General features: G+C 40.0%; 1 protein-coding gene across 1 annotated transcript in view; it reads left to right on the top strand.

The window, feature by feature from the left end:
* Positions 1-24,882, top strand: part of UBE2F (ubiquitin conjugating enzyme E2 F (putative)) — a gene marked incomplete in the record, with an annotated part of 973,189 nt that overhangs the window by 625,912 nt on the left and 322,395 nt on the right. Inside the window, 1 exon segment of the mRNA XM_053698825.1 lies at positions 16,417-16,474. Within this exon segment, the coding sequence (XP_053554800.1) occupies positions 16,417-16,474 (58 nt within the window).

The following is a 24,882-nucleotide window of genomic DNA, read 5'->3' on the forward strand; positions in this document are numbered from 1 at the left end:
TATCAGGATCTTCCTTGAGTGGTTTGCAGGGAGGTGGGGCTTGGTCTATAGAGCTATTTCTTACAAGCTCTGGTGTTTTCAGACTTTAGAGGCGGAGCAGAGTTTGTGGACAATACTATCCAGCGTGGAAGCCAGTTAAGGGGTATCATTACCGGACAAGTGAGCTCTGCATACTTTACTGTTGATTCCGGACCATGAAATCTGCCACCTGAGATATTAACTGGAATCATGGCATGGGACAGTACTAGGTGCAGATTGTGTTGTGTGTGTGCCTCAGGATCCCACTCACCCTCCCACCAGATCCTCCAAAAAAACAAAAAAATTGCATACTCTTGCGCTTTCAAAATGGCGAGGCAAAAAATTGTGATTAATTGCATCATGCGATTAATCGCACAGCCCTGATATACAGATATTAATACATAAATACATATGTACACATATATATATATATATATATATATACACACATATTTAGACATGTAATGTATATTTATGTATGTCTATTAAAGCTCTGCCTTTTTTTTTTCCAACACCTGAGATCTCATATCTTTGAGCCTTTATAACTATTGTGTGCAATATTTTTTTTAATTATTTTATTTAGCTGGTGGTGTTATGAGTGTAAGTGTACTTTGTAATGTATTTTTGATGTGTTTTCATTTTAATATTTTTATTGATTTTCATTAATAACAAAAACTTAGAGAAATGTTACATGACATTTCAAGGAAGTTTACACTGTATTCCCTATCCAGAACATAACAAGAGGGTATGAGGAAAGGGTGGGAGAAGGAGGGAAGGGGTATAGGAAAAGGGATGAAGGAGAGACAATATCCACCACATTGAAATTGACTTATCACCTGATATTATTACATTATAGGAGCATCATCAGGGATTTGTGTGCATTTTGCTCCCATAAGAAAATGACATCCAAAATAAAGTATTTTCTCCCAGTATAGCTGTAGTGAATCTTTCCGAGTGCTAGAACATGGCCTCCTGTTTCCATTGGCTAAAGGTTTGAACCTGTTGTTTTTTCCAATAGCGTGGGATAATACGTTTAGCACAGTTTAACATACATTGCAAAAGTTTTAGTCAAAGTTTACAATCCAACTTAGGGTAGTGACTTGGAAGTATCAGAGAGGTGGACATGGATACGGTCAAGCCTAATGTTGAATCTATGTAGGTACTTATCTGGGCCCAGAAATTGGTAATCTGCGTGCACGTAACCCATATGTGTGATAGACTGCCTATCTCGCCGCAGCCCCTCCAGCACTTAGGTGATACATTCGGGTATATCGATCTTAATTTTTGTGGCGTGAGGTACCAACGGAATAGTATCTTATAGTTCAGCTCTAGTATGTTAGGGGCAATAGAGGATTTGGCTGTAGAAAGAAAGATTTTCCTCCATACTTGGTCAGAAAACTGCATAGGGAGTTCTGATTCTCAGTGTTTGAGGTAGGTGGGTCTTTTGTCAGGGAAGGAACCCCTTAATATCTTGTAAATAATGGAAATGTGTGCTCTGCTTATATCGAGTGAGATATTTAGTTGCTCAAACTTAGTTAGTGATCTAAGAAGCAAAGACCTGTGTGGGCTGGACATGATGACATTACTGGTTTGAAGGTATGAGAACCACTGGTTAAAGGGGGGACCTATTTCTTCCTTAAATGTACATAGTTCTGAGGGTACCACCCTTTACTAATAAGTAAATGGGCACATTAGTAAGTATCCTCTTACTTATGGGTAGTCTTAAGATTTATTTTCCCCAAAAAAGGGGATTATTAAGCAAAGGCGTTAGAGATGAAATTGGGCTGGAGACGCATGTAGTATCTTTAAGTGCCCTGTCCCAAATGTTGAGTGTGTGTTTGATGTATTTGTTTTGGTATATTGGGGGGGGGGGCGATGCTGCTTGGGTAGCCAGCTAACATCCCTCATGTGTAGTAGATTGGATAAGTAGGCTTCAATTTTCCCCCATAGCTTGGACTGTGGGTTGTGATTCCATGAAACAATGCGGCTTAAATGGGCTGCTCTGTAGTAATTGGTAAGATTTTGAACCCCCAGTCCCCCATCTTCTTTGTCTAAATACAAGGTATGTTTGGTGACTCTCGGTTTTTTTATGGGCCCTGATAAAAGAATTTATCATGTGCTGCTGTATTATAAGATATCTGTCTGGTAGTTCTAGGGGGAGGGTTTGAAAAAGATATAAGTACTTAGGAGCAATTATCATTTTGACCACGAGAGTTGTTTATGCTTGTGCCAGGCTTCTAATAGCTTAGATATTTCTGTTTGGAGCGGAATATAGTTGAGATCAAAGCGGATGATGGGGTTGTCTGAGATGTTAAGGCCTAGATATAATAGTCTGTCTGATATTAGAAAGGCTGTGTTTTGAATGAGGAATTGCTTCTCGGTTTGCGATAAGTTAATCGGGACAAGCGCTGATTTATCAGCATTTATTGAGAAGTTGGAGACTAATTTGTAGTCCTTCAGTAATTGGGTTAAAGCGGGTATAGAGAAGAGAGGTGATTGCAGAGTTAGAATATCATCGTCAGCGAACAGCAAACATTTCCGTGTGAAGTATCCAAAGCTTATTCCGACAATATCAGGAGGTATTCTAATTTGGATCGCAAGTATTTCTACTGTCAGGGCAAACAGTAATGGCGAGAGTGGGCCGCCCTGCCTCATACCGTTACTAATTTGTAATGGGTGTGAGAGGGTATTATTAACTTGTACTCTGGCCGATGGTTTATTGTAGAGGGCTTGGATTCGTGTAATTAAACTACTAGGAGTTCCAAACTTTGACAGGGCAGACCACATAAAATCACAGTCCACCCTGTCAAAGGCCTTTTCTGCATCAGTGGATAATAATAGTAAGGGAGTATCATTGTCTCTTGCTATCTGAAGTGTGTGTAAAATCTTGTGGAATTGTCTATAGCTTCCCTGCCAGGGATAAATCCTACCTGGTCAGGGTGTATTAAATTGGGAAGGAATTTGTTTAGTCTAGTCGACAGGAGTTTTGCATAGATTTTTACATCTAAATTGATTAAGGAGATGGGTCTGTAATTACCTACTCTGTCCGTGGGTTTTCCTGGCTTAGTTATAAATGTGATCGTCGCTTCAAGTAAGGGAATGCGTAAAAGGTTAGTTTTGGTCAATAGATTAAAAAAGTTCCAGCAATTTTTTATGTGTTTTGTGAAACAACCAGAGGTCTGAGGACGCATGAATCATTATAGCATAAATCGCTATTGCACTCAAGCGATAGCGTTATATTTCTACTCGTAATATCAGTGGTAAACACGATGAGCGCAAACCCCCGCAATAAACCCCTTATCGCTTGCGTACAAACGTAATCTGGCCTGTATCTTTAATAATTTTCCTGTGGTTGTAATTCTAACTGATTACTTTTTGCATGTATGTATGTATGTCTACAAGCCTTACAACAGTTGTACAGAAAGAAGCCACACAGCTGTTCCTCATACAGATCAACCTTTGAGAATTGAAGGTTTTTATTGAAAAGCACAATATATTTTTTTACATTTTTAGCGCATCTATATGAATTTAGGTTTATCTGCTATCTGTTACAAAAAATTGGATCCAATTTCAAGATATGCCAATGTATCATTATGAAATGTTATACTTCTTTGTGGTGAAAATTATATGTTATAAATGAGATATCTAATTTATCCTTATCCAATTCCTTCTTATCAGTTTTATTTTTATATGATAGTAGTGTTTTTCTATCAGTTTCCCTTGCCTCTTCATTGCTTTTCTTAACTACACTCTCTTCATACCCTTTTTTATATAATCTTCTCTCTCTAGTAATTTAATTTGATCATCATAAATATTTACAAGTGAACAATTCCTCTCTGACATTGCCCTTTGGGGATATTGTTCAATTATCTCTTTAAATGACAGCTCCTCAAGTGGATGTAATTCTTTGTGTCCACTGCTTTAAAATGCGTACTGATTACAAATTTATCTTTCAAGAAAGGTAATTTTTTTTTGGGCACTGCTTTCTGATGTAAATGGAATCGTACAATTGTTTTGATTAATTTAATATATGAACTGTTTCAAATCCTGTACCATTAGATAATAAATTATGTAATCTATATATTTTTTTGTATAGTTTAAGTTTTGCTCCAAGTCGAAAGATTTTGTTTCGACTTAGACTGGATGCTATTATTGCAACAGTCACTGGAGGCAAGGGAGCTTTCCTGCTGCAAGACAAAAAGATAAGGGACGTTACCGTTACTTTCATCAATCTTAGATGCAGAAATCCTCCTCAGTACATAAATCGATGAAATACTGCAAACTGGATATAAGATTCTTAGATAAAACCAAACTTTGAACACTACTTAAAGGAACAATAAACACTCTGTTTCTTTCATGTAATTAGCAAGAGTCCATGAGCTAGTGACGTATGGGATATACATTCCTACCAGGAGGGGCAAAGTTTCCCAAACCTCAAAATGCCTATAAATACACCCCTCACCACACCCACAATTCAGTTTTACAAACTTTGCCTCCCGTGGAGGTGGTGAAGTAAGTTTGTGCTAGATTCTACGTTGATATGCGCTTCGCAGCAGGCTGGAGCCCGGTTTTCCTCTCAGAGTGCAGTGAATGTCAGAGGGATGTGAAGAGAGTATTGTCTATTTGAATTCAATGGTCTCCTTCTACGGGATCTATTTCATAGGTTCTCTGTTATCGTCGTAGAGATTCATCTCTTACCTCCCTTTTCGGATCGACGATATACTCTTATATTACCATTACCTCTATTGATTCTCGTTTCAGTACTGGTTTGGCTATCTACTATATGTAGATGAGTGTCCTGGGGTAAGTAAATCTTATTTTTTGTGACACTCTAAGCTATGGTTGGGCACTTTATTTATAAAGTTCTAAATATATGTCTTTAAACTTATATTTGCCATGATTCAGGATGATCAATATTCCTTATTTCAGACAGTCAGTTTCATTATTTGGGATAATGCATATGAATAATCAATTTTTCTTACCTTAAAAATTGTTTTCAATTGACTTTTTTCCCTTTGGGCTGTTAGGCTTGCGGGGGCTGAAAATGCTTAAATTTATTACGTCATTCTTGGCGCGGACTTTTTTGGCGCAAAATTTTTTTGTCATTTCCAGCGTCATACTTGTCGCCGGAAGTTGTTCGTGATTATGTAATTTTTTTGACGTTTTTGCGCCAAAAATGTTGGCGTCACCGGATGTGGCGTCATTCTTGGCGCCAAACAATTTTAGGCGCCAATAATGTGGGCGTCTTTTTTTGGCGCTAAAAAAATGTGGGCGTCATTCTTGTCTCCACCTTTTTTTTCACATTATTTCAGTCTCATTTTTCATTGCTTCTGGTTGCTAGAGGCTTGTTCATTGGCATTTTTTCCCATTCCTGACACTGTCATTTAAGGAATTTGATAAGTTTTGCTTTATATGTTGTTTTTTTCTTTTACATATTGCAAGATGTCTCAAATTGACCCTGGATCAGAATCTACTTCTGGAAAGACGCTGCCTGATGCTGGTTCTACCAAAGTTAAGTGCATTTGTTGTAAACTTGTGGTAACTGTTCCTCCGGCTGTAGTTTGTGATGAATGTCATGATAAACTTGCTAATGCAGATAGTATTTCCATTAGTAATATTCCATTACCTGTTGCTGTTCCCTCATCATCTAATACTCAGGATGTTCCTGTTAATATAAAAGAATTTGTTTCTAAATCTATTAGGAAGGCTATGTCTGTTATTCCTCCTTCCAGTAAACGTAAAAGGTCTTTTAAAACTTCTCATATTTCAGATGAATTTTTAAGTGACCGTCATCATTCTGACTTGTCTGTTTCTGATGAGGATTTATCTGGTTCAGAGGATTCTGTCTCAGATATTGACACTGATAAATCTTCATATTTATTTAAAATGGAATTTATTCGCTCTTTACTTAAAGAAGTTTTAATCGCATTGGAGATGGAGGAATCTAGTCCTCTTGATACTAAATCTACTAAGCGTTTAAATTCGGTTTTTAAACCTCCTATAGTTATTCCAGAAGTTTTTCCTGTCCCTGATGCTATTTCTGAAGTAATTTCTAGGGAATGGAATAATCTGGGTACTTCATTTACTCCTTCTCAAAGGTTTAAGAAATTGTACCCTGTGCCATCTGACAGATTAGAGTTTTGGGACATAATCCCTAAAGTTGATGGGGCTATCTCTACCCTTACTAAACGTACTACTATTCCTACGGCAGATAGCACTTCGTTTAAAGTTCCTTTAGATAGGAAAATTGAATCTTTTTTAAGAAAAGCTTATTTATGTTCAGGTAATTTACTTAGACCTGCTATATCTTTGGCTGATGTTGCAGCAGCTTCAACTTTTTGGTTGGAGGCTTTAGCGCAACAAGTGTCAGATCATAATACTCATAGCATTGTTAAACTTCTTCAACATGCTATTAACTTTGTCTGTGATGCCATCTTTGATATCATTAGAGTTGATGTCAGGTATATGTCTTTAGCTATTTTAGCTAGAAGAGCTTTATGGTTTAAAACTTGGAATGCAGATATGTCTTCTAAGTCAACTTTGCTTTCTCTTTCTTTCCAAGGTAATAAATTATTTGGTTCTCTGTTGGATTCTATTATTTCAACTGTTACTGGGGGGAAAGGAACTTTTTTGCCTCAGGACAAAAAAATCTAAAGGTAAATATAGGGCTGCTAATCGTTTTCGTTCCTTTCGTCAGAATAAGGAACAGAAGCCTGACCCTTCCCCTAAAGGAACGGTTTCTGTTTGGAAACCATCTCCAGTCTGGAATCCAAGCCTTTTAGAAAGCCAAAGCCAGCTCCCAAGTCCACATGAAGGTGCGGCCCTCATTCCAGCTCAGCTGGTAGGGGGCAGGTTACGATTTTTCAAAGATATTTGGATCAATTCGATTCACAGTCTTTGGATTCAGAACATTGTTTCACAAGGGTACAGAATAGGTTTCAAGGTAAGGCCGCCTGCGAGAAGATTTTTTCTCTCTCGCATTCCAATAAACCCAGTAAAGGCTCAGGCATTTCTGAAATGTGTTTCAGATCTAGAATTGGCTGGAGTAATTGTGCCAGTTCCAGTTCTGGAACAGGGTTTGGGGTTTTACTCAAATCTATTCATTGTACCAAAGAAGGATAAATCCTTCAGACCAGTTCTGGATCTAAAAATATTGAATCGTTATGTAAGGATACCAACATTCAAAATGGTAACTATAAGGACTATTCTGCCTTTTGTTCAGCAAGGGCATTATATGTCTACAATAGATTTACAGGATGCATATCTTCATATTCCGATTCATCCAGATCATTTTCAGTTTCTGAGATTCTCTTTTCTAGACAAGCATTACCAGTTTGTGGCCCTGCCGTTTGGCCTAGCGACAGCTCCAAGGATCTTTTCAAAGGTTCTCGGTGCCCTTCTATCTTGGACGATATCTTGGTACTTTCTCAGTCTTCACATTCTGCAGAATCTCATACGAATCGACTTGTGTTGTTTCTTCAAAAACATGGTTGGAGGATCAATTTACCAAAGAGTTCATTGATTCCTCAGACAAGAGTAACCTTTTAGGTTTCCAAATAGATTCAGTGTTCATGACCTTGTCTCTAACAGAAAACAGACGTCTGAAATTGTTTTCAGCTTGTCGAAACCTTCAGTCTCAATCATTCCCTTCGGTAGCTTTATGCATGGAAATTCTAGGTCTCATGACTTCTGCATCGGACGCGATCCCCTTTGCTTGTTTTCACATGCGACCTCTTCAGCTTTGTATGCTGAACCAGTGATGCAGGGATTGTACAAAGATATCACAATTGATATCCTTAAATCCGAATGTACGACACTCTCTGACGTGGTGGACAGATCACCATCGTTTAGTCCAAGGGGCTTCTTTTGTTCTTCCAACATGGACTGTGATCTCAACAGATGCGAGTCTAACAGGTTGGGGAGCTGTATGGGGATCTCTGACAGCGCAGGGGGTTTGGGAATCTCAGGAGGCGAGATTACCAATCAACATTTTGGAACTCCGTGCGATTTTCAGAGCTCTTCAGTTCTGGCCTCTTCTGAAGAGAGAATCGTTCATTTGTTTTCAGACAGACAATGTCACAACCGTGGCATATGTCAATCATCAAGGGGGGACTCACAGTCCTCAGGCTATGAAAGAAGTATCTCGGATATTTGTATGGGCGGAATCCAGCTCTTGTCTAATCTCTGCGGTTCACATCCCAGGTGTAGACAATTGGGAAGCGGATTATCTCAGTCGCCAGACGTTACATCCGGGCGAATGGTCTCTTCACCCAGAGGTATTTCTTCAGATTGTTCAAATCTGGGGATTTCCAGAAATAGATCTGATGGCTTCTCATATAAACAAGAAACTTCCCAGGTATCTATCCAGATCCAGGGATCCTCAGGCGGAGGCAGTGGACGCGTTGTCGCTTCCCTGGAATTATCATCCTGCTTATATCTTTCCGCTTCTAGTTCTTCTTCCAAGAGTGATTTCCAAAATTCTAAAAGAACGTTCGTTTGTACTGCTGGTGGCTCCAGCATGGCCTCACAGGTTTTGGTATGCGGATCTTGTTCGGATGGCTACTTGCCAACCTTGGACTCTTCCGTTAAGACCAGACCTTCTATCTCAAGGCCCTTTTTTCCATCAGGATCTCAAATCATTAAATTTGAAGGTATGGAGATTGAACGCTTGATTCTTAGTCATAGAGGTTTCTCTGACTCAGTAATTAATACTATGTTACAGGCTCATAAATCTGTGTCTAGGAAGATTTATTATCAAGTCTGGAAGACTTACATTTCTTGGTGTTCTTCTCATAAATTCTCCTGGCATTCTTTTAGAATTCCTAGAATTTTACAGTTTCTTCAGGATGGTTTCGATAAAGGTTTGTCTGCAAGTTCCTTGAAAGGACAAATTTCTGCTCTTTCTTCTTCTTTTTCATAGAAAGATTGCTAATCTTCCTGATATTCACATTGTTTTGTACAGGCTTTGGGTCGTATAAAACCTGTCATTAAGTCAATTTCTCCTCCTTGGAGTCTTAATTTGGTTCTGAGGGCTTTACAAGCTCCTCCGTTTGAACCTATGCATTCTCTGGATATTAAATTACTTTTTTGGAAAGTTCTGTTCCTTTTGGCCATCTCTTCTGCTAGAAGAGTTTCTGAGTTATCTGCTCTTTCTTGTGAATCTCCTTTTCTGATTTTTCATCAGGATAAGGCGGTGTTGCGGACTTCATTTAAATTTTTACCTAAGGTTGTGAATTCTAACAACATTAGTAGAGAAATTGTTGTTCCTTCATTATGTCCTAATCCTAAAAATTCTCTGGAGAAATCTTTACATTCTTTGGATGTAGTGAGAGCTTTAAAATATTATGTTAAAGCTACTAAAGATTTTAGAAAGACCTCTAGTCTATTTGTTATCTTTTCTGGTTCCAGGAAAGGTCAGAAGGCCTCCGCCATTTCTTTGGCGTCTTGGTTGAAGTCTTTGATTCATCATGCTTATGTTGAGTCGGATAAAACTCCGCCTCAAAGGATTACAGCTCATTCTACTAGGTCAGTTTCTACTTCCTGGGCGTTTAGGAATGAAGCTTCTGTTGATCAGATTTGCAAAGCAGCAACTTGGTCTTCTTTGCATACTTTTACTAAATTCTACCATTTTGATGTGTTTTCTTCTTCTGAAGCAGTTTTTGGTAGAAAAGTACTTCAGGCAGCTGTTTCAGTTTGATTCTTTTGCTTATAATTTCAGTTTTTTTCATTATTAAGATTAAAACTTTTGTTTTGGGTTGTGGATTATTTTTCAGCGGAATTGGCTGTCTTTATTTTATCCCTCCCTCTCTAGTGACTCTTGCGTGAAAGTTCCACATCTTGGGTATTTATTATCCCATACGTCACTAGCTCATGGACTCTTGCTAATTACATGAAAGAAAACATAATTTATGTAAGAACTTACCTGATAAATTCATTTCTTTCATATTAGCAAGAGTCCATGAGGCCCACCCTTTTTTTGTGGTGGTTATGATTTTTTTGTATAAAGCACAATTATTCCAATTCCTTATTTTGATGCTTTCGCTCCTTTCTTATCACCCCACTTCTTGGCTATTCATTAAACTGAATTGTGGGTGTGGTGAGGGGTGTATTAATAGGCATTTTGAGGTTTGGGAAACTTTGCCCCTCCTGGTAGGAATGTATATCCCATATGTCACTAGCTCATGGACTCTTGCTAATATGAAAGAAATTAATTTATTAGGTAAGTTCTTACATAAATTATGTTTTTTTAAATATAGAGCAGCAATTTGCTAGGAATGAACAACAGCTCAGTGGCTTGTTCTATGGCCCGTTGACCACCTGGGAGTATCTTCTTTTAGCCCAATAGTGCTTTTTACAGCAGCAACTTTATTGAAGTATATCAGTCTGATCCCACCTAACAAGGTCAGTCCAGGCCCGAAATATCAGGCAATTCTCCTCTGAACAAGGGAAATGGCAACCCCAGGCAATCGTTTCGGCCTCCTCTGGGCCTTGCAATGTAATATAAAATGATTAATTATTTACAGTAAAAAAACTTTAGTATACTTATATTATTCATGTTCTCTACTTTTTCCTTTAATGTAAATCTGAAAATTGTGGGTTTTCCAGTTCCTGTTAGAAGTAGAGATGCTGAATCCAGACTTAACACTGCTATATTCCACATATCTATTGGTTACATACTCTATAACTGTCCCATGTTTGCCTCAGCATAGAAGGAAACCCAGGTTATAACTTTTAGGCGCCCATTGGTTTATGGGTATTAAACCTTATTTTTTTCAATAATTAAACAACTAATACACTAAAAAAACAAAAAGAAAACATCTGCATGCTATTCTCAGGCGTATCTTTGCTTTTTATGCATTCTTTCTAGCATTTTGACCCCTTAACAGATTTGTTGATGGTCTTTCTATGGGGCTTGCTTTTTCAATAGTGTGGTCTCACTGCCAGCGGTGAGACCACGCTATTTCAGGAGCCCTGCAAGAGGGAGTGTATAATCGCATGCTATTATAGGCAGGAAAACCCTTCATAACCAGCGACATACAGGGTACTTTGAGGTCTTTAATGGGTTAATGTTTAAGCCTGTAATTTAATTTGTTTTAGGACACTTATGTATTTCTTGTAATTTTTAGTATCTATTTTTCATACTCTGTCAAGCATTTATGTATGTCCTTGTTTGCCTCTTTTTGTAAATTGAATTTTATTGTGAGGTGAACCCTCTTTTATGATTAGAAGACAAAATGTGATAGTGGAGGTATGATGGACTTCTTAAACAATGTATATTTTGTTTATATATTTCTCTTGTAAAGGTGTATCCAGTCCACGGGTTCATCCATTACTTGTGGGATATTCTCCTTCCCAACAGGAAGCTGCAAGAGGACACCCACAGCAGAGCTGTCTATATAGCTCATCCCCTAACTGCCACCCCCAGTCATTCTCTTGCAGCTCTCGACAAGAAAGGAAGTATCAAGAGAGATGTGGTGACTTAGTGTAGTTTTTACCTTCAATCAAAAGTTTATTTTTAAACGGTACCGGCGTTGTACTGTTTTTACTCTCAGGCAGAAATTGGAAGAAGACTTCTGCCTGGAGGTTTCTGAGACTGACAAAATAGAGGTTATGCCATCTAGTTCTCCCCACGTGTCAGAACCTATAACTCCCGCTCAAGGGACGCCAAGTACATCTAGCGCGTCCAATGCGTTTACTTTACAAGACATGGCGGCAGTTATGAATCATACCCTCACAGAGGTATTGTCCAAACTGCCAGGGTTACAAGGAAAGCGAGACAGCTCTGGGGCTAGAACAAATACAGAGCTCTCTGACGCTTTAGTAGCTATGTCTGATATACCCTCACAATGTGCGGAAGTTGAAGCAGGAGAGCTTCTATCTGTGGGTGACTTCTCTGATTCAGGGAAGGCGTTACTTCAGTCTGACTCTGAAATGACAGCATTTAAATTTAAGCTTGAACACCTCCGCTTGTTGCTCAGGGAGGTTTTAGCGACTCTGGATGACTGTGACACCATTGTAGTCCCAGAGAAATTTTGTAAAATGGACAAATACTTTGCAGTGCCTGTTTACACTGATGTTTTTCCAATCCCTAAGAGGTTTTCAGAAATTATTACTAAGGAATGGGATAGACCAGGTGTGCCGTTCTCTCCCCCTCCTGCTTTTAAGAAAATGTTTCCTATAGATGCCGCTACACAGGACTTGTGGCAGACGGTCCCTAAGGTGGAGGGAGCAGTCTCTACCCTAGCTAAGCGTACAACTATTCCTTTCGAGGACAGTTGTGCTTTCCTAGATCCTATGGATAAGAAATTAGAGGGTTTCCTTAAGAAAATCTTTATACAACAAGGTTTTATTCTCCAGTCTTTTGCATGCATTGCCCCAGTCACTGCTGCAGCGGCTTTCTGGTTCAAGTCTCTGGAGGAGGCTTTAGAGGTAGAGACCCCGTTGTATGATATCCTTGACAGGCTTAAAGCTCTAAAGTTAGCCAATTCATTTATTTCTGACGCCGTTTTTCATTTAACCAAGCTAACGGCTAAAAATTCAGGGTTTGCCATTCAGGCACGTAGGGCGCTATAGCTAAAATCCTGGTCAGCTGATGTCATTTCAAAGTCTAAACTTCTCAAGATCCCCTTCATAGGGCAGACCCTTGGGCCTGGACTGAAGGAGATCATTTCTGATATTACTGGAGGAAAAGGCCACGCCCTTCACCAGGATAGGTCCAAAAAGTTAAGGACCAAACAGACTAATTTTCGTTCCTTTCGAAACTTCAAGAGTGGCACAGCTTCATCTTCCTCTTCTACAAAACAAGAGGGAAATTTTGCCCAGTCCAAGCCAGTCTGGAGACCTAACCAGGCTTGGAACAAGGGGAAACAGGCCAAAAAGCCTGCTGCTGCCTCTAAGACAGCATGAAGGAGTAGCCCCCGATCCGGGACCGGATCTAGTGGGGGGCAGACTTTCTCTCTTCGCCCAGGCTTGGGCAAGAGACGTCCAGGAACCCTGGGCTCTGGAGATTGTTTCCCAGGGATATCTTCTGGATTTCAAAGCTTCATCTCCAAAGGGGAGATTTCATCTCTCACAATTATCTGCAAAGCAGATAAAGAGAGAGGCATTCTTACATTGCGTTCAAGACCTACTAGTTACGGGAGTGATCCACCCAGTTCCAAAGGAGGAACAGGGGCAGGGCTTCTATTCAAATCTGTTTATAGTTCCCAAGAAAGAGGGAACTTTCAGACCAATCTTGGATCTCAAGATCCTTAACAAATTTCTCATGGTCCCATCCTTCAAGATGGAGACTATTCGAACCATCCTACCTATGATCCAGGAGGGTCAATTTATGACTACCATGGATTTAAAGGATGCTTATCTACATATTCCGATACACAGGGATCATCATCAGTTTCTCAGGTTCGCCTTCCTAGACAGACATTACCAGTTTGTGGCTCTTCCCTTCGGGTTAGCCACGGTACCAAGAATTTTTACGAAGGTTCTAGGGTCCCTTCTGGTGGTTCTAAGACCGCGGGGTATAGCAGTAGCCCCTTACCTAGACGACATCCTGATACAGGCGTCAACTTTTCATATCGCCAGGGCCCATATGGACATTGTTCAGGCAATCTCACGGGTGGAAGGTGAACGAAGGAAAGAGTTCTCTCTCACCTCTCACAAGAGTTTCCTTCCTAGGAACTCTGATATATTCAATAGAAATAAAGATTTATCTGACAGAGTTCAGGTTGTCAAAACTTCTAACTTCCTGCCGTGCTCTTTATTCCATTTCTCGTCCGTCAGTGGCTCAGTGTATGGAGGTAATCGGATTAATGGTAGCGGCAATGGACATAGTTCCGTTTGCCCGCCTACATCTCAGACCACTGCAACTTTGCGTGCTCAATCAGTGGAATGGGGATTACACAGATTTGTCCCCTCTACTAAATCTGGATCAAGAGACCAGGGATTCTCTTCTCTGGTGGCTATCTCGGGTCCATCTGTCCAAGGGAATGAGTTTCCGCAGGCCAGAATGGACTATAGTAACGACAGATGCCAGCCTTCTGGGCTGGGGTGCAGTCTGGAACTCCCTGAAGGCTCAGGGTTCGTGGACTCAGGAGGAGGCCCTCCTTCCGATAAACATTCTGGAACTAAGAGCGATATTCAATGCTCTTCAGGCTTGGCCTCAGCTAGCTGCGGTCAGGTTGATCAGATTTCAGTCGGACAACATCACGACTGTAGCCTATATCAACCATCAGGGGGGAACAAGGAGCCCCCTGGCAATATTGGAGGTTTCAAAGATAATTCTATGGGCAGAGGTTCACTCTTGCCATCTCTCAGCTATCCATATCCCAGGAGTAGAGAACTGTGAGGCGGATTTTCTAAGTCGGCAGACTTTTCATCCGGGGGAGTGAGAGCTCCATCCGGAGGTATTTGCCCAGTTGATCCAACTTTGGGGCAAACCAGAACTGGATCTCATGGCGTCTCGTCAGAACGCCAAGCTTCCTTGTTACGGGTCCAGGTCCAGGGATCCCAAGGCAGCGCTGATAGATGCTCTAGCAGCGCCCTGGTCCTTCATCCTGGCTTATGTGTTTCCACTGTTTCCTCTGCTCCCTCGTCTGATTGCCAAGATCAAGCAAGAGAGAGCTTCGGTGATCTTGATAGCCCCTGCATTGCCACGCAGGATTTGGTATGCAGATCTGGTGGACATGTCATCCTTTCCACCATGGACTCTGCTGCTAAGGCAGGACCTTCTACTTCAAGGTTCCTTCAAACATCCAAATCTAATTTCTCTACGTCTGACTGCTTGGAGATTGAACGCTTGATTCTATCAAAGCATGGTTTTTCTGAATCAGTCATTGATACCTTAATTCAGGCTCGAAAGCCTGTCACCAGGAAAATCTATCATAAGATATGGTGTAAATATCTTCATTGGTGTGAATCCAAGGGTTACTCATGGAGTAAGGTCAGGATTCCTAGGATATTATCTTTTCTCCAAGAAGTATTGGAGAAGGGATTGTCAGCTAGTTCCTTAAAGGGACAGATTTCTGCTCCGTCTATTCTTTTGCACAAACGTCTGGCTGAGGTTCCAGACGTTCAGGTGTTTTGTTAGGCTTTAGTTAGAATCAAGCGTGTGTTTAAACCTGTTGCTCCGCCATGGAGTTTAAATTTAGTTCTTAAAGTTCTTCAAGGGGTTCCGTTTGAATCTTTGCATTCCATAGATATTAAGCTTTTATCTTGGAAAGTTCTATTTTTAGTAGCTATCTCCTCGGCTCAAAGAGTTTCGGAGTTATCCGCTTTACAGTGTGATTCCCCTTATCTGATTTTCCATGCAGATAAGGTAGTGTTACGTACCAAACCTGGGTTTCTGCCTAAGGTGGTATCTAATAAGAATTTCAATCAGGAGATTGTTGTTCCTTCCCTATGTCTTAATCCTTTTTCAAAGAAGGAACGTCTATTGCACAATCTTGATGTGGTTCGTGCTTTAAAGTTTTATTTACAAGCTACAAAAGATTTTCGTCAAACATCTGCTTTGTTTGTTGTCTACTCTGGACAGAGGAGAGGCCAAAAGGCTTCGGCAACTTCTCTTTCCTTTTGGCTAAGAAGCATAATTCGCTTAGCTTATGAGATTGCTGGCCAGCAGCCTCCTGAAAGAATTACAGCTCATTCTACTAGAGCAGTAGCTTCCACATGGGCTTTTAAACATGAGGCCTCTGTTGAACAGATTTGTAAGGCGGCGACTTGGTCTTCGCTTCATACCTTTTCTAAATTCTATAAATTTGATACTTTTGCTTCTTCGGAGGCTATTTTTGGGAGAAAGGTCTTACAGGCAGTGGTGCCTTCCGTTTAAGTTTCCTGCCTTGTCCCTCCCTTCATCCGTGTGCTAAAGCTTTGGTATTGGTATCCCACAAGTAATGGATGAACCCGTGGTCTGGATACACCTTTACAAGAGAAAACAAAATTTATGCTTACCTGATAAATTTATTTCTCTTGTGGTGTTTCCAGTCCACGGCCCGCCCTGTCATTTTAAGGCAGGTGTTTTTTATTTTTACACTACAGTCACCACTGCACCCTATAGTTTCTCCTTTTTTTCTTGCTTGTCTTCGGTCGAATGACTGGGGGTGGCAGTTAGGGGAGGAGCTATATAGACAGCTCTGCTGTGGGTGTCCTCTTGCAGCTTCCTGTTGGGAAGGAGAATATCCCACAAGTAATGGATGAACCCGTGGACTGGATACACCACAAGAGAAATAAATTTATCAGGTAAGCATAAATTTATTTTTTTTACTAAACTAAGTTTGGAGTGGATTATTAAGTGTAAGTCATTGAAGATATTTTTCCAGTGTTTCAGTAACCGACTACTATAATGTATAAATTGTGTATTTGTCTCAGAAAGATGAACCTTTAATTTTACTCCATTTCTTTCAGTTTGCTTCGGGAGCATTCAATTGATGGCACAGGCTGGGCACCAACACGAACTCTAAAGGTACTTTACCTGTATATTTGTTTAATTATGTTACATGATGGACATGTAATTTGGTTATTTGAGAGACTAAATAAAAAATAATGTAAGATCTTAACTCACCCTATTAGTTCACTACCAAGAGTTTGAAGATGGACAGAAACCCTGTTCTTAATTTTTCAGATGGTATAACATATATCCCCCATATGTCTGATAGTTATTTATTGTTCTGTCCTCTGGACAGCATGGACTATTAACAATGACAGTCTAAGCTTTGCTATTTTATCTAGTTCAACTCCCCGTCCTGGCATTTTGACTATTAGGCAAGCATTTATTTTTGGGACAAAATGTTTGTTGTTTTCTAGGCTAAAGGGCATGCACATTATATTTGTGTTTTTGTGCATGGGGGAATTTCTGAGGGGTGTATATTTTAGTATCATCATTACAGTGCTCATTGGTATATCATAAAGTGGTATTGTATTGCACGATTACATCTATTAATATTGCATATATAGAGTGGATTGTATTGTCCTGTTCCTTACAATGGAACACCAGTAAGTATACAATATGTGTGTTTATTTTATTTTTAAATGTATGGTTACTTGAATATTTTTCTATAGCCTCAGTAGTTTGTCTAATTACAATGTTGGTAACACCTAAAGTGTCTTAAATGCTAACGTTGCTGATCCCATTTGCTAATTTTGCACTAAGAAAAGCCTTGACAAACAGGCATTTCTCCTCTGTGGAGTTAATATGTTCAGAATTAGCTTGCAAGGGATATACTTTTGGATGGATGCAGATGCTCCATTAGAATGTAATAAATCCAGTATGCCATTGGGCACTATTGCATTAGTCATATTCTCAAATTTTTACAGGAAGTATTCTTAATAGGTCTAAGTACAGTTCACTTGAAGGTGCATTTCTTAGATGTGTCAATCATTTCTGTAGTCAAAAGACATAGTGTTGACCATGTACACCACAATCAAGGAATGATACATATTCAACCTAAGTATCCTTACCTTTCTGAGGTTTACATTTTGATTCTGGAAACTTTGGTGGCTTATCCATTATAACCATTGCAGAAACATATTCCTCTAGAACCTTGCTTCAAGGTTATTTTATTGCCTCTCACACTCTCCTTAACTGATTTTTTATTCAAAACAAAAATTGTTCTCCATTCAGATATATGAAGAACTTTCCTGGACTATATCAATTTGATCCTGCCTGTTACGGTCAATCCAGCGCCATAATACTAGGCAATTCCTCTCTGAACAAGGAACATGGCAACCCCAGGCAATCTTTCAGCCTTCAAGGATGCCTTTATAGTGCCCTAGTCTAATTTGTGTGTAGAAACACTGAGCAAGGAGTCTGTCAGGTTGCCTCTTTTTCCTTAGGGAGACATAATACACTCAGAGAAAAGCTTTTCAGAGAAGAACTTTCCTGTAGTATCAGTCTGATCCTGCCTATTGCAGTTAGTCCAGTGCCGAAATATCAGGAAAATCTTTTCTGAACAAGGAACACAACAACCCCAGACGATCATTTCTGCCTTCCATGGGTCTCGTCAGTGAGGTGCAGAACAGGCTAACAAGTTATTGAGCTGGTTGTTCGTTTGTTCGTTCTCTTCTCTCTATGTGTATTATGTCTCCCTAAGGGAAAAAGGGGCAACCAGACGTGGACTCCTTGCTCACTGACAAGGCCCAATGAAGGCCAAAACAATTGTCTGGGGTTGATGTGTTCCTTGTTCAGAGAGGAATTGCCTGGTATTTCGGTGCTGGGCTGACCTTTAAAGTGCCATAAAACATGTTGAGATCTGTGCATATCCTAAAAGGGCTAATTAAGTAAAAAAAAGTTTGCATAAAAAAAAGGTTTAAAAATTTGCTGGCGAATATTTTCAAATAATTGTCAAAAATAAGCAAAATTACTTACATAGCCATGCTGTCTGGAGTAGTCTGATCCACCATCCCTTATCAGTGTTTAGCATCAAAAGCACAGGCATTGTATTTCAACTAAGTTCACAGCAACTTATTTGCTTCTAGGCATGCTCCAGCAGATGAGTGTTAAAGTCTGCATTCTACCAAATCAACGATAGATATAGATACAGCCATAGAAGGAATTGTGTGGGGGGAGTTAGAGCTGTACAATTTCAGAAACTTAAAAGAAAGGGTTAATGGCGAGGCACTGCAGTATAAATTTGCAGGTAAAGTAATTAAAGTACATATTATATTTTGTATCTATCCCACCTTGTTTTATGTTCCTTTAATAGGCGGGATCAGATTAATATACTACAGGAAAGTTCTACTCTGTGAAAAGCATTACTGGGCTAAAAAAAGGTGGTAAATCACCATAGAACAGGCTAACAATTTATTGAGATTGTTTATCGTTCCTAGGAGTGTGCTTCTCTCTATGTGTATTTGGATGGGTGTGTGTATATATGTATGTATGTATGTGTATATATATATATATATATATATATATATATACAGTGTGTATGTGTATATATATATATATATATATATATATATATATATATATAGTCATAGTCCCAAAGCAGAAAGATTCATACTCTCTTATGGGCCTTTCTATGTCCATTATTAATTTACCATACCCTTTTATTTTACTTTTGATTCTCCGCACACCTTTAGTAAAAGAGAATGTCTCAAAACTATGAATCTCAAGATTTATTTTATCAAGATTTTGATTTATCGTTTTTTGAAATTTTGAAAAATCATCAGTTTTGGGAATTTATGAGTATATAAACACCATGTTATTGCAAGTTAAGATTAGCATACTTAAACAAAACATTTTTTAGCTGATGTATCAAATGACAGACTTTGAGGAAGTCAACTTTTTTTTTTTTTTAAGTTTTCAAAAGAGCTTTATTGATAAAAAGTGAACATACACATCATAAACGGAATATACAGTGAAAGTAATACAAAATAGTGTATGACAACGTATTGCTTCAATATAATGTTTGTAAAAAACCCATAGCATACATTGTATTTATCAACTTTAGCATATTATATTACTCTCTTCACATCAGTGTATGTCTTGCAAGGCCCAGTTTTAAACTATATATACCTCTCATGTGTCATTATTTAACCTGTTTGTGCATGTGCAATGAAAGGGTTAAGGGGTGGGGGTAGGGATCCGGGAATAAAGGGAAAGAAAAAGAGAAAAAGCCAAAACTGAGCTTACTTTAGGAGAAGTTAAAACAGATACTAAGACTGAGACTAGGTCGCTTATAGGTGCCATTTTATGCTTTATATGTTACTTGTGACATTTGCAAGGGGCATAACACATGCTGCTGTTTATGTTTGAAAGATTATCGTTTTGTCTATTGCTAAACTGTCTTTATGGATCTGCAATCTGTAGCGCCTATAAATATAAGATGCTGCTGCTGTTCAACCTGGAGATTAGTATGGAAACATAGATCAATCCACCCTTCTTAGGCCCCGGCCGCAGGCCATGTGGTCGAAATAACATATGCGACACTCCATCACTTTTGTGCTATTGCGCATTATTCAGAAAGTATGCAGTTAACAGTAAATTTTAACATTACGATCTAAACTCATATATAATAGTTGAGCTTGTCAATCTTCATCTGCGTAGTAATTTTATATATATTTACATATATCAACACTCACAATCATAAGGTATCAAAAACCCCTACCGTATTTGCAAAACACCTAAGAGGCTTAAATAGTTGCTGAAAGCAATTTTAAAGTCAAATAAACAGAATTAAACTGAGAACTTAATATAACCACTAAACCCTACAAAAAGGCAAACACAAACAGTATGTCTAGGAGAAACCGGCATATTTCACATGGCAAAAGCCAAAAGTTCTTATGATCAGTCTCCAGGTTTTACCTGCTGCAAAGCAATGTTCCTTATATTGGCTGGCTCTTTTTATGAGCAGGGCAACGTCTTACTGTGAATTTGTGTGTGTTTCTGTGCGAGAGATTAATGAGAGAGTTCATGCTCGGTATGGTTCCTGTGTGAGCTTTAGCTGATGTCTCTGACGGAAAGTGTGAAGCCTGCACATAGTTGCGTATTATATGGAAGCCCTCCTGTTGAGAGCTGTTCACCTTGAGGAAGCCGTCTGGAGCGATGGCGGTATAACCAGTCTTCTAGGATATAGGATATATTGTGAAAACAGAGGGTGCACTCCACCACCCCGCCATGCCGAGTTGTTGGAATGTTGCCATTAGAGCTGATGTTCCCCTGGATCTGTTGTTGGTTTGGAGCCATCTTGGAGGTATGGAGAGTCCCAGCTGAGAGTCCATTTTCTTCTGCGTCTTTGCCAGTTCAGCTGCTCCCGCAGGGTTTGTCAGAGTCGACCGCTCCACAGGTAATGCATAAGAAGTAAGGCTAGTGCAGTCTCTGATCTCCTTAAATCCCGCTGTGTATATATTATCATGCTCCGAAGTGGATAGTTTAGGTGTAGGTTGCTGCCATAATGGATTCTTCTGATGCGGCAGTATGTCTTGCTTATCCTCTTGCTGAGTCTCACTAGGTAGCGTTGTTGCATAATTTGGGGATGCGGTAGATTGAATCCCGGTTTGAGGTGTATTTGGGTTCCGATCTGCTTCAATAAGCTGCAGCAGTCGAGATCATATGGGGCTTTGCGAATTAGAGTGCATAAGGTTATCAAATCTCTCAAAAAACTTGTCCAATCTTGTTAATTGTTTTTTCCCCTCCATTCTCACAGCTTCTGAGTGTATTAGAGGCAAATATTCACACTGTAACCAATGCTTGCGGGTTAAGTGTTATCCAGTTAAGGCTAAGTACCGAGGGGAAAGCGCCTCCTGTAATGAGCCGCCGCTCCAGGCCGTTAATGTCCGATTCCAAGATCTGGCGTCAAAAATACAGCCCCAAATTTCTTGTTAAGCTCTAATAAGAGCAAAGTATTGATATAGAGTTCAATTTCTGTAAGAAAGCTGTAGGATGGTGCTTATAATCGGTGTATTCAAAGCTTATCAACCAGAGCTCTAGAAAAGTGCGACCGCTCAGGATCGCTTTACGGACAATCCCCCGAGGAAGTCAACGTTTTAAGGTCACAGATGCAAACATTTGGAGATTAAATTTAAAAAATGCATCTGATTTTAGTTTTAAATAGTGTGTATTGGATCTTATATAGTAGTAATTTTGTTTTCTTTTTTTATAACTGAATTCATAAATATTCATAAATGTGCCTACTGTTTACGTAACCCAGTACCTGTTTTCATTTACAATTATTGATTTGCAGCCACCTTTGTTGGGGCAGGCAGTTTACTGAGAGATATCAGTTTTGGTAAATCTAAGCTTGACCAGGAATGACCCATAGCAGTAAGAAGTTGTTCTATCTCCCAATATTTTACCCTGATTATATTATGATATTTTCTCTTGTAAGGTGTATCCAGTCCACGGGTTCATCCATTACTTGTGGGATATTCTCCTTCCCAACAGGAAGTTGCAAGAGGACACCCACAGCAGAGCTGTCTATATAGCTCCTCCCCTAACTGCCACCCCCAGTCATTCTCTTGCAACCCTCGACAAGAAAGGAAGTATCAAGAGATATGTTGTGACTTAGTGTAGTTTTACCTTCAATCAAGAGTTTGTTATTTTTAAATGGTACCGGCGTTGTACTGTTTTACTCTCAGGCAGAAATTAGAAGAAGAATTCTGCCTGGAGGTTTGATGATCTTAGCGGTTTGTAACTAAGGTCCATTGCTGTTCTCACACATAACTGAAGAATATGGGAAAACTTCAGTTGGGGGAACGGTCTGCAGATTAACTGCTTTGAGGTATGTTCAGTATTTTTATTTCTAGAGAAATGAATAAGTTCTAGAAAATTCTGACAGAACCATGTGTATTTGAGGTAAGCCTGATGCAGTGATTTAACAGCGACTGGGATCATGCTTACAAAACAGGGTAATACACATGTTAATACTCATATTACTTAGTGACAAAACGTTTACATGATTTCATAAATAGGACGTTTTTTCTCTGAGGGAGATACGTCTTTATTTGGGGCCTAGTTTCCACATGGCTAATCAGATACTCCTAGGAGTATTTTCTTAAGGCCCCTCTGGCATCCAGTACATGGTGGGAGGGGCCTACTTTAGCACTCTAACTACGCAGTTTTAATTCAGACTGAGACATCCAGCTTCCCTAGAGGAGTCCTCTGGCATCTGAGGACCATTTCAAAGGGGTTATTTCTGCACAAAATCGTATTTGAGGGCAGGTAGGAGCCTCAGCAGAGCTGTGGCAAGGTGCTCAATTGACTTTTAACGTTTTTCAATCCGGTTTGGGGCCTAAGGGGTTAATCATCCATTTGCAAGTCGGTGCAATGTTGCTTTAGTCCCTTACACACACTGTAAAAATTTCAAAGATTTTACTGTATTTTTACACTGTTTTGCAGTTTAAGTGCTAGTTTTTTTCTCTTAAAGGCACAGTAACGTTTTTGTTTAATTGCTGTTTCACCTTTATTAAAGTGTTTTCCAAGCTTGCTTGTTTCATTACTAGTCTGTTTAAACATGTCTGACATAGAGGAAACTCCTTGTTCAATATGTTTGGAAGCCATGGTGGAATCCCCTCTTAGAATGTGTACCAAATGTACTGATATTTCTATATAAACTATAAAGACCATATTATGGCGCTTAAAGATTTATCTCCAGGGGATTCTCTGACTGAAAAGAGGGAGATTATGCCATCTAGCTCTCACCATGTGTCAGAACCTATAACTCCCGCTCAAGTGACGCCAAGTACATCTAGCACGTCTAATTCTTTTACCTTACAGGACATGGCGGCAGTTATGAATGCTACACTCTCAGAGGTATTCTCCAAACTGCCAGGGTTACAAGGAAAGCGAGACAGCTCTGGGGCTAGAACTACTACAGAGCTTTCTGACGCTTTAATGCCTGTGTCCGATATACCCTCACAATGCTCAGAAGCCGAGGCAGGTGAGCTTCTATCTGTGGGTGACATTTCAGACTCAGGGAAGGCGTTACTTCAGTCTGATTCTGAAATGACAGCTTTTAAATTTAAGCTTGAACACCTCCGCTTATTGCTTAGGGAGGTTTTAGCGACTCTGGATGACTGTGACCCCATTGTGGTTCCAGAGAAATTGTGTAAAATGGACAAATACTTTGCAGTGCCTGTTTACACTGATGTTTTTCCAGTCCCTAAGAGGTTTTCGGAAATTATTACTAAGGAATGGGATAGACCAGGTGTACCGTTCTCTCCCCCTCCTGCTTTTAAAAATATATTTCCCATAGATGCCACCATATGGGACTCGTGGCAGACGGTTCCTAAGGTGGAGGGAGCAGTCTCTACCCTAGCTAAGCGTACAACTATCCCCGTCGAGGACAGTTGTGCTTTCCTAGATCCTATGGATAAAAAATTGGAGAGTCTCCTTAAGAAATTTTTTATACATCAAGGTTTTATTCTCCAGCCTCTTGCATGCATTGCCCCAGTTACTGCTGCAGCGCCTTTTTGGTTTGAGTCTCTTGAGGAGGTTCTACAGGTGGAGACCCCGCTAGACGATATTCTAGACAATTGGATATCAAGATCCTAAACAAATTTCTCAGGGTCCCATCCTTCAAGATGGAGACTATCCGAACCATCCTCCCTATGATCCAGGAGGGTCAATATATGACTACCGTGGACTTAAAGGATGCTTATCTCCACATTCCGATTCACAAAGATCATCATCAGTTCCTCAGGTTCGCCTTCTTAGACAGGCATTACCAGTTTGTGGCTCTTCCCTTCGGGTTAGCCACGGCACCAAGAATCTTTACGAAGGTTCTAAGGTCCCTACTGGCGGTTCTAAGGCCATGGGGCATAGCAGTGGCTCCTTACCTAGACGACATTCTGATACAGGCATTGACTTTTCAAATCGCCAAGTCCCATACGGACATTGTTCTGGCCTTTCTGAGGTCTCACGGGTGGAAGGTGAACGAAGAGTTCTCTCTCCCCTCTCACAAGAGTTTCCTTCCTAAGAACACTGATAGATTCAGTAGAAATGAAAATTTTCCTGACAGAGGTCAGATTATCAAAGCTTCTAACTTCCTGCCGTGCTCTTCATTCCACTTCTCGGCCGTCAGTGGCTCAGTGTATGGAAGTAATCGGCCTAATGGTAGCGGCAATGGACATAGTTCCATTTGCCCGCCTACATCTCAGACCACTGCAACTTTGCATGCTCAATCAGTGGAATGGGGACTACACAGATTTGTCCCCTCTGCTAAATCTGGATCAAGAGACCAGGGATTCTCTTCTCTGGTGGTTATCTCGGGTCAATCTGTCCAGGGGAATGAGTTTCCGCAGGCCAGAGTGGACTATAGTGACGACAGATGCCAGCCTTCTGGGCTGGGGCGCGGTCTGGAACTCCCTGAAGGCTCAGGGTTCATGGACTCAGGAGGAAGCCCTCCTTCCGATAAACATTCTGGAACTGAG

The sequence above is a fragment of the Bombina bombina genome, chromosome 1, assembly GCF_027579735.1.
Source record: "Bombina bombina isolate aBomBom1 chromosome 1, aBomBom1.pri, whole genome shotgun sequence".
Taxonomy (NCBI): Eukaryota; Metazoa; Chordata; class Amphibia; order Anura; family Bombinatoridae; genus Bombina; species Bombina bombina.